The sequence below is a fragment of the Thunnus albacares genome, chromosome 24 (assembly GCF_914725855.1).
Source record: "Thunnus albacares chromosome 24, fThuAlb1.1, whole genome shotgun sequence".
NCBI lineage: Eukaryota > Metazoa > Chordata > Actinopteri > Scombriformes > Scombridae > Thunnus > Thunnus albacares.
Genome location: NC_058129.1, coordinates 16,282,418 through 16,293,611, shown reverse-complemented (window position 1 = coordinate 16,293,611; position 11,194 = coordinate 16,282,418). Strand labels below are relative to the sequence as shown.

At 35.3% G+C, this 11,194-nt stretch overlaps 1 protein-coding gene across 2 annotated transcripts in view; it reads left to right on the top strand.

The window, feature by feature from the left end:
- Positions 1-11,194, top strand: part of LOC122976553 (titin-like) — a 326,074-nt gene that overhangs the window by 109,919 nt on the left and 204,961 nt on the right. The window contains exons 34-44 of one of the 2 annotated variants that reach the window (XM_044345108.1): positions 3,811-3,897; positions 4,452-4,478; positions 5,303-5,380; positions 5,580-5,660; positions 6,552-6,638; positions 6,817-6,903; positions 7,627-7,713; positions 7,867-7,953; positions 8,138-8,224; positions 8,969-9,055; positions 11,064-11,150. In XM_044345108.1, coding sequence (XP_044201043.1) covers positions 3,811-3,897; positions 4,452-4,478; positions 5,303-5,380; positions 5,580-5,660; positions 6,552-6,638; positions 6,817-6,903; positions 7,627-7,713; positions 7,867-7,953; positions 8,138-8,224; positions 8,969-9,055; positions 11,064-11,150 — 882 coding nt within the window. Of the gene's footprint in view, positions 1-382; positions 541-769; positions 858-3,810; positions 3,898-4,451; positions 4,479-5,302; positions 5,381-5,579; positions 5,661-6,551; positions 6,639-6,816; positions 6,904-7,626; positions 7,714-7,866; positions 7,954-8,137; positions 8,225-8,968; positions 9,056-11,063; positions 11,151-11,194 lie in introns of both variants that reach the window. The other variant, XM_044345109.1, reaches the window with a different exon arrangement.

Genomic DNA, 11,194 nt, shown 5'->3' with positions numbered 1-11,194 from the left:
GAAAATCAGCTGTTCTACAAACATTTTTAGTGTTTTAAAGTGCATATTTCTCCAGCTGACCACTCTTAAGTGACCAACACTGGAAATAAGTGACTCTAGCTGACAACATACTGTAAGATGACTAAAAATCCCTGTTTAGAAGCTAAACCTGTGTGTTTTTGCAGTTCGTGGTTTGCTGAACACTTCAACTGGAGTGCTGACAATCACAGGACTGACTCTAGACGACAGCGGCAACTACACAGTAGAGATCAACAACAAAGTCACCAGCAAGACTGAACTCCTGGTTATCTGTAAGTGGAGGAATTGTGTATGAAGTTTGTCTTAGTTTATCAAAACAGCCCTAAATTCAAAGGAAATATCTTTTTGTTTCTTTTTCTATCAGCTCCTGTCTCTAAACCCACCGTCTCCTTATCGTGTGAGCCTGAGATGACCTACTGTGTCCTCACTTGTAATGGCAACACCACAGGCGCTGAACCAGTCACCTACTGGTGGACGTCAGGTGACACAACGTGGTCTTCAAACAAGCACAATATAACAAAGGTAAACACAGGATAATGATGTTTGTGTGTCTCATCAGTAACAGATAAATCATGTTGCAAGAATAAACCAGAATCTAGTCTTTAAATTGATTCATATATTCAGGCATCAGTTGATGACCAACTTATTGTTGATAATCTGGACAAACTGTAAAAAGACAAAGTGAGCTCCTCAAAAAATCTGTATGTTTGGTTTATGAATATTATAATATAGTTTTTCTCCCAATTTCTAGGAAAACAAGGAGCCGTGGTTCAGCTGTGCATTTGAAAACCCAGTCAGCTTCAACAGCAGTGAAAAAGTCTCCAACCCCTTCAAGGAAAGTGAGTTATCACACCAACAAATATCTTCTGTAACACATTTAATATATTAATGCATCTTACTGTTTTTACTAAACATGACAATGTACTCAATGTCCTCATAGGAGTTACAAAACATGTTCTAACAGCATTAAATGACTAAATGATGAGCTTTGAATTTATTATTTTTCTGTATTGGGTCACCTCAGAGTGAATTATCAAAGATGGGATCAGCTAATGACATTGGAATACAATACAGTGTCCTTGTAAAGCATTCGTTGTTTTAATTATTTATTCTTTCATTTTTTGTAGAGGATCTGACATGGATCTACATCATCATAGCAGTATTTACTCCGGTTATGTGCATCATCATCATCATCATCTATTTCAGACACAAAGGCATCATCAATCTCAGTTGCAAATGGATAAAAGGTAAGAAGTCACAAAATATTGTATTTATTTTGATGCACTAAATATACTGTATTTTAGTGGTTTGATATAAATCAAATCTTTGACCTGAATTTACATTCTTTATATTTCTTTAGGTGTGGTATATTAATATTTATGTAAATTTGACTGATAATGTTAATCTAGTTGTGCATCATACATATTCAAGTTCTTTCAAGAGTGTGATTCTACCAACAATATTAGTCCTGATGATGTATTTTCATGCTAAGAGACAGGAAGTTTCTATCCTCATGCAAACATCCACAACCACAACCAACACCAAGAGATTCTCTCCAGATGTTTAATGAATCCGCATAAAAGGATGTTTCAGGGTCGACTTGTTGTCTTAGTGGTTAAAGCTCATAACAAATAACTGCAACATCACTACCTTTCATGTCTCCATCTACACTACTGAAGGCAAAAATGCTAATTAGGTAAGCTTACTTTGACTGTAAAATCACTTAGTGTCTCAATATATTTTAAAAACCATAAAAGTGCATGTTCAACAAAACAAAAATATTACACTTTATGGCTTTTGCACAGAAAGCTGTAAATAAGGAACAAAAATCAGAATAACGTAACAATTACACAATTAAGTTGTAGTAAAATAATAGGATTCAGTCTGGATTTAATGGGTTAAGACGCCGACCATGAACCACAGTATCTCTTAAATCAGACAATTTTCATGTCTCAATCTATTTAATTAAAATATGCCAATAATTGTATTTAATGCCCTCATAGGAGTTAAAAAAAAACAAGTTTATTTTTTAAGTGTAAAAAAGAAAGAAGACAATTACAGAAAGAGAAAATAATAACAACATACATTATATTAAACATACATGATACTATTCAGTTATAGGAGTGGCAAAAATTGGATTTAAGAGGTGAAGCGTCGACCATGAACCACAACGTCCCTGATTCATGTTTGATTAGGAAACTTTATTGATTGTTGTTCTCCATCTCTCTCCCCCCCCGTCCCTCATTTTCTGTCATCTCTCCACTGATACTAATCAATAATCAATAAAAGCAAATGGGTGAACTTTAGCGATGTGTCAGAGGTGGAAGAAAACTACTTTAGTGATGTTGCTGATGTGTCCCTCAAATCTAAGATAAATGAAATTTCAGGACTTCTTTATCTCTTGTGCTTAGTGGCAACATCAGAAGACAACTTCCTAATCAGAGCTGCAAATGTAAAGTAGAGGTTCATTGATAAACACACTGAAAGGCACCAGAGACAGTCTGCCTTTCTGTATCTGTATGTCTGAAGTCTTTGAAGCCATAAAAAAGCCTTGAAGGTTCGATATTTAAAAGGTCAAGACCAGGCGAGTCTTCAGCTGTACTGCAGAGACTGTGTGTTGTCACTAAACTAAAACGTATGACTCATTACATTTTCTTTGGCTGATTCTTCCTCACCTCTGAGAACTTTGTCAGAGTATTAGGAAAACCCATCTCTCATGACTCTACACATATTGTCCACTCTGTTAATACTATTAATATTGTTCTATTTGTTAATGAGAAGCTGTGTTTGTAAAGGCCACCTTTAACATCTTTAATTAATTCAGGTATTTAATCTCTACAACTTTCTCTACTAAACAAAACCACCAGATAAAAGAGCAGTTATGAATGTTACAAATGTATTATTAATACCCATGTTGCACAAGTTTGACGTTCACAAAAGAAAATGTAACTTATAAAACCTAATTATGAAACAAAACATGATTAATGAAGAATTCCAGTGAGTTAACACACACTTATTCATCTTCAACACAGGAGAGACTGTTGACGGGACAAAGGAAGGTAAGATAGAATTTTTTCACCTATTTGTCTTTAATAATTTATTGAGTATTTAACATGACAATATTTGAAATAATGTTCTGTTTTCATGCATCCAGCACTTAAAAGTAATTAATATCTAAACTTTTACAAGCAAAAACCAGTGTTTCAAATGCATTCAGTGGACTTTTTTTTTTTTTTTAATTGCTGAATTTTAAAAATCAATGAAATAAAAAAGTCTCAAATTGGACACATTGTTAGTTGTTGTTGATTTAGTAATGTGATGTTTTCCTAACAGACAAATGAAGTTTTACAGTCATCAATCATACTGCTGTTAGTTTTAACAGATAAAATTAAAACATATATTCTGACAAATAGATTTATTTGCAACTAAATACTGACAAAGACATATCTGACCAACATTTGTTTGAATAGCAGCAGTTAAAAAACTTCTAGTATGGATTCACTGTGTGATAGATGCATCATGGTTGTGACAATTCTTTATTTATTTCACAGAGACGACAGGAATGCTTACATCTGTTGAAAAAACATCCACCCAGGACCTGGAGTCCCCAGATACCAGCAATGAAACTGGTGAGTGATTCTGTGTGGGGGGAATTTTTTTCAGTTTCTCTTTTTGGTTTGTAAAAACTTTGTAAACTTTGTAAAATTTGTTACCAAAATTTGTTTTATCAGCAGTGTGTGACAGATGCATTGTGACTGTGAAAGTTCTTTTAACTTTTTAACATTTTAACAGAGAGGCCAGCAAGTCTTGTAGTTGTGCAAGAAACATCCCCCCAGGACACAACATCTACTGGGCCTCCAGAAACCAGTAAAGAAACTGGTAAGTGAAATGTTTTAATATCCAACAGGTTTGATGGCCAAAACAATGAAAGCCATTCTCTCAAGTGTTTCCATTTTATGCTACTTTATATTTCATCTCCATTTCAGAGGGAAGTATTATACTTTTTACTCTACTACATTTATCTGACAGCTACAGTTACTGGGTACCTTGTAGATTCCACTTTTACATACAAAAATGTGATCATCTTATAAAATATTAGTTATAAGTAGTTGAAATTAGCAGCACAGGGGCCATTTTTCTGCATAACAAGTACTTTTACTTTTGATACTTTAAGTATATTTTTCTGTGAACATGTTTGTACTTTTATTTAAGTTAAATTTTGACTACAGACTTTTATTTACTGGACTAATGGAGTACTTTTAAAGTGTGATATTACCATGACTACTAAAACATAAGATAACTGAGACTTTCTTCAACTTGCCATCAGAGCTGTCAGGACATTTTTATTTTAATACCCAGAAGTCTAAGATAAACCTTAAACCCCAATGAAGAATTCCAGTGAGTTAACTCACACTTATTCATCTTCAATACAGGAAAAGCTGCAAACGGGACAGTGCGAGGTAAGATAGTACATTTTCACACCAATTAGACATATGTTATTTACATACAGTGCAGAGTCCAAAGTGTCACAGAAAATCTAAATGGAGGGGGTAAAGGAGAGGCAAAATGACTCAGCGAAGCCAATAGCAAAAGGAAAAGCAGTGAGGAAATGGAAATGCAAATGGGAAAGGGAATTTCCCTTTTGAATACCTGATTACAAGTTGTACTCTTAATTCAGTTCGCAAATTCACTTTTAATTTTCATTTTAAAACTGCATACTCAAATTGATTTTGAAATTCCATTGTTTATTTGGGTATTCATTAATGTAATTTTAAATGATGTACTTATTGACTGTTTTAAAGTTGAGTTTGTAAATCCCTTTTTAATTTGAACAATTTATTGATGGATAATTGCTTCATTTGTAAATTCTTTTTATAATTCCTCCTTTTATTGCCCACTAAAATGTAAAATAATGAATTACTTTGTAATTTAGTCTATTTATGGATTAATCATGAATTCATTAATTGATTTATAAACTTATTTATAAATTCCTGTTTTTATTCTACAAGTACTTATAATTAATTAATTAATTAAGTACTTTATTACTATTTCTGTGACCTTTCTGGTCCTCCATATCACACAGTCATCAATCATACTGCTGTTTGTTTTAACAGATAAAAATAAAACATGTATTCTGACAAATAGATTTATTTGCAACTAAATACTGACAAAGACATATCTGACCAACATTTGTTTGAATAGCAGCAGTTAAAAAACTTCTAATATTGATTCACTGTGTGATAGATGCATCATGGTTGTGACAATTCTTTTATTTATTTCACAGAGATGTCAGAAATGCCTACACCTGTCGAAAAAACATCCACCCAGGACCTGGAGTCCCCAGATACCAGCAATGAAACTGGTGAGTGAAACATGATCATACTGACCCAGTAAGACCCAGATTATGAAACAACTTTAACTTTTGTTGAATCATTTTGTGTTTTCTTTTGGGTTTGTAAAAACTTTATAAAATTTGTTACCACTTTAACTGTTTTATCAGCAGTGTGTGACAGATGCATTGTGACTGTGACAGTTCTTTTAACTTTTTAACATTTTAACAGAGAGGCCAGCAAGTCTTGTAGAAGAAACATCCTCCCAGGATAAAACATCTACTGGGCCTCCAGAAACCAGTAAAGAAACTGGTAAGTGAAATGTTTTAATATCCAACAGGATTGATGGGCAAAGTCATGACAGTCAGATTTCACCCGTTGAAAGCACCAATTATATTCCCCACAGTAACTGCATTTACATTCTTTCTGTACTTAAGCAAAACATCCGTCTATTTTCTTAATTGTTTATCCTCTAGAGGGTCGCAGGGGAGCTGGAGACAATCTCATCTAACATTGGGTGAGAGGCAGGGTACACCCTGAACAGGTCACCAGTCAATCACAGGGCTGATATATAGTATAGAGACAGACAACCATTCACACTCACATCTACAGGCAATTTAGAGTCACCAGTTAACCTAACCTGCATGTTTTGGTCTGTGGGAAAACCCACAAAGACACAGGAAGAACATGTAAACTCCACATATAAGGACTCCAGCCGGCCAGTGGGTTCAAACCCAGACCCCTCTTGCTGTGAGGCGACACTGCTAACCACTGCACCACTGTGCCGTCCATACAAAACATGTGATCATCATTTAAAATATTTAATGAGTAGTTGCAATTAGCAGCACTTTGAACCAGAGCAATAAAATATAATTACACATGAATATAACACTCACAGGGGCCATTGTTCTGCATAACAAGTACTTTTACTTTTGATACTTTAAGTACATTTTTCTGCTAACATGTTTGTACTTTTATTTAAGTAAAATTTTGACTACAGACTTTTATTTACAGGACTAATGGAGCACTTTCAAAGTGTGATATGACCACGACTACTAAAAAAGAAGATAACTGAGACTTTCTTCAACTTGTTTCATGCTGTATTCACTTGGCATTTTAATAGTTTATGAACAGTTTTGAATGAGAGATCGCACTGTGTCACAGGTGTATTGTAGTCATGACAATTGTTTTATTATTTGACAGAGAGGTCAACAACAAGTCCAGATGTTCCTGAAACATCCACCCAGGACCCAACATCTGTTGTGACCCAAGATACCAGCAACGGAACTGGTGAGTGAAACGTGATCATACTGACCCAGTAAGACCCAGATCATGATCAACTGGAACTTTTCTTGAATCATTTTGTGTGGGCGGAAAAAATTGTCACCACTTTAATTGTTTTATCAGCAGTGTGTGACAGATGCATTGTGACTGTGACAGTTCTTTTAACTTTTTAACATTTTAACAGAGAGACCAGCAAGTCCTGTAGTTGTGCAAGAAACATCCAACCAGGACACAACATCTACTGGGCCTCCAGAAACCAGTAAAGAAACTGGTAAGTGAAGTGTTTTAATATCCAACAGGTTTGATGGCCAAAGCCATGACAGTCAGATTTCACCCGTTGAAAGCACCAATTATATTCCCCACAGTAACTGCATTTACATTCTTTCTGTACTTAAGCACCATTTTGGGGTACTTTAACTTCACTCGAGTGTTTCCATTTTATGCTACTTTATATTTCATCTCCATTTCAGAGGGAAGTATTATACTTTTTACTCCACTACATTTATCCGACAGCTACAGTTACTGGGTACCTTGTAGATTCCAATTTTACATACAAAACTGTGATCATCATATAAATTATTTGTTTTAAGTAAATTAGTTGAAACAAGCAGAACTTTGATCCAGAGCAGTAAAATTTTAACACTCACAGGGGCCATTTTTCTGCATAACAAGTACTTTTACTTTTGATACTTTAAGTATATTTTTCTGCTAACATGTTTTTACTTTTACTTAAGTAAAATTTTGACTACAAACATTTATTGATTGGACTAATGGAGTACTTTTAAAGTGTGATATTAGTGTGACTACTAAAACAGAAGATAACTGAGACTTTCTTCAACTTGCTTCATGATGTATTCACTTGGCTCGACTGTAAATCCTCCTAGACTGTAAAACTAATACATTTATCTTGAACTATTTTGATAATTTATAAATGAGAGATTGCACTTTGTGACAGGTGTATTGTAGTCATGACAATTCTTTTATCATTTGACAGAGAGGTCAACAACAAGTCCAGATGTTCCTGAAACATCCACCCAGGACCAGGAAACTGCTGAGTCACCAGATCCCAGCAATGAAACTGGTGAGAGAAATATTATTGTAACCAGTCGGAATCTATTAAAGGCAAAAATGCCAAGTAAGACAAAGACATTTTTTGAAAAGCAGCAGTTAAAAAACTCTTAATATAGATCCATTGTGTGATAGATGCATCATGGTTGTGATAATTATTTCACAGAGATGTCAGTGTTGCCTCCACCTCTCCAAAATACATCCACCCAGGACCTGGAAACTGCTGAGTCCCCAGATACCAGCAATGAAACTGGTGAGTGAAACATGATCATACTGACCCAGTAAGACCCAGATTAATAAACAACTGGAACTTTTCTTCAACCATTGTGTGTGGGGGGATTTTTTCAGAGTTTTGTTTTTTTTTTTTTGGTTTGTAAAAACTTTATAAAATTTGTTACTGTGACAGTTCTTTTAACTTTTTTTAAACTTTTTAACAGAGAGGCCAGCAAGTCCTGTAGTTGTGCAAGAAACATCCTCTCAGGACACAACATCTACTGGGCCTCTAGAAACCAGTAATGAAACTGGTGAGTGAAATGTTTTAATATCCAACAGGTTTGATGGCCAAAGCCATGACAGTCAGATTTCACCCGTTGAAAGCACCAATTATATTCCCCACAGTAACTGCATTTACATTCTTTCTGTACTTAAGCACCATTTTGAGGTACTTTAACTTCACTCGAGTGTTTCCATTTTATACTACTTTATTTTTCATCTCCATTTCAGAGGGAAGTATTATACTTTTTACTCCACTACATTTATCTGACAGCTACAGTTACTGGGTACCTTGTAGATTCCACTTTTACATACAAAACTGTGATCATCATATAAAATATTAGTTATAAGTAGTTGAAATTAGCAGCACTTTGATCCAGAGCAGTAAAATTTTTATTACACACAAATATAAAACTCAGAGGGGCCATTTTTTGCATAACAAGTACTTTTACTTGTGATACTTTAAGTATATTTTTCTGTGAACATGTTTGTACTTTTATTTAAGTTAAATTTTGACTACAGACTTTTATTGATTGGACTAATGGAGCACTTTTAAAGTGTAATATGACCATGACTACTAAAACAGAAGAGAACTGAGACTTTCTTCAACTTCCTTCATGCTGTATTCACTTGGCTCGACTATAAATCCTCCTAGAGTGTAAAACAAATATTTTTCATGAACTATTTTAATAGTTTATGTACAGCTATGAACAAGAGATTGCATGACTGTGTGACAGGTGTATTGTAGTCATGACTGTTCTTTTATCATTTGACAGAGAGGTCACCAACAAGTCCAGATGTTCCTGAAACATCCACCCAGGACCAGGAAACTGCTGAGTCACCAGATCCCAGCAATGAAACTGGTGAGAGAAATATTATTGTAACCAGTCGGAATCTATTAAAGGCAAAAATGCTAAATATGTAAATTTATTTTGAATGTAAAATCACAAAGTATGTCACTTTACAAAAAAGGAAAACTTATAGAACAAACAGTAACGTGATGTCAAATACCGGCATCATAACTCTCTGTAAGACCACGGAGAGTTTGCCAAGTGCAAATCTACAAGCTGCTGCTGAGACAACACACACCGTTACCTCAGTAAAGGTGAGTTAGCTCAGCTGTTAGCATTGCCCCTGTATAACCTAACATTACTCAGCTAACTTTAATATCTAGCTGAAGTCATGCTATTATGAGACGTTTGTCAACAGGTTAATAAGCATGAACTCATTTCAAGATCGTACACAGAGGTGTTATGAAACTGAAGCAGGTTATGTTTAATTTTTGTTGTTGTTACAGTGTGTATTTGATTCACCACAGTTGTAGTCTATCTGGTTCGGGCTCAAGATAGAAGTTATTGTCCACTTGCAAGCCCTTTTCCTGTCAGACACTCTACCACAGGAAGTGAACCTCAGCAGGACTTCAGGTGGTCTACAGAACCGCAGCAACATGCATGTTGAAGTCTGTTGTTGTCAAGCAGTGACTAAACAGGATGTATGACCTGAGATATAAGTATAATAATGACAAAGTGTTCATGATAAAACAGAACAAATGAAAACACACAGGACGGTACACTAACTCTGAGCTGATCATATAACTCCATAGACAACAACTGTGATGAATCAAATACACACAGTAACAACAACAAAAATCAGTTTCATAACACCTCTGTGTACGATCTTGAAATGAGTTCATGTTTATTAAACAGTTGACAAACGTCTCATAATAGCATGACTTCAGCTAGATATTAAAGTTAGCTGAGTAAGATTAGGTTATACAGGGGCAATGCTAACAGCTGAGCTAACTCACCTTTACTTGACAAGAACTGAGGACCACAAAGCAACGACTCAAATGCACAACTGAGACACAAAAACAGTTTTCAAAAATCAAAGTCTCTTTACTCGAGCAAAAGGTTTGGTACATGAGAAGGCAGTCAAACACAGGCAGACAAATCTAGAGGAGTAGGCTGAGGCAAGGTCAAAAACTAGCTTAAAGTAATACACTGAGCAAACTAACTCTAGAAAACGTTGAAGGAAGACAAACTGGCATGAGGGGAATGGAAGAACCAGACTAAATACACTAGGAGACAATGAGACACAGTTGCAGCACACTAGGACGGGACAGACGATCACAGTGGTGAGAAACACACAAGGGCAGGAAGTGAATCTCGAGAGGGGGAGTTAGTGATTACAAAATAAAACAGGAAATGCATGAAATAAGAAAACATGACCCAGGAAGCGGAGCGGGACATGACATTACTGAGGTTACGGTGTGTGTTGTCTCTGTAGCAGCTTGTAGATTTGCACTTGGCAAACTCTCTGTGGCCTTATAGAGAGTTATGATGCCAGTATTTGACATCACGTTAATGTTTGTTCTGTAAGTCACTGAGACGAATCAGCACATTAAGGAGAGCTAGCACTAGGTAGCTAACGTCTCTGTTTTAGATTATGAGTTTGTGATTGGCGCTAATCATCAATTAGACATGTTATTTACACATATAAAACATAGCCAGTCTACATTTGTTAGAATAAAACCCCAGTATCACTACGAACAATCAAACCACTGTCATAACGTGACAGCCTGTACTGACGAGACAGGAGCAGCTGAAAGGAAAAGTTAAAAGGAATAGAAAAAGGAAACGCTGCAGAGAAATGGAAATGGGAAAGGGAAATGCTCTTTCAAATGCCTGATTAAAAGCTGTATTCTTAATAAAATGAAAACATATATTCTGACAAATAGATTTATTTGCAACTAAATACTGACAAAGACATATCTGACCAACATTTGTTTGAATAGCAGCAGTTAAAGAACTTCTAATATGGATTCACTGTGTGATAGATGCATCATGGTTGTGATAATTCTTTATTTCACAGAGATGTCAGTGTTGCTTCCACCTGTCAAAGATACATCCACCCAGGACCCGACATCTGTTGTGACCCAAAATACCAGCAATGGAACTGGTGAGTAAGATATTTTTATACCAAATATAAATGATAGCCAAAAC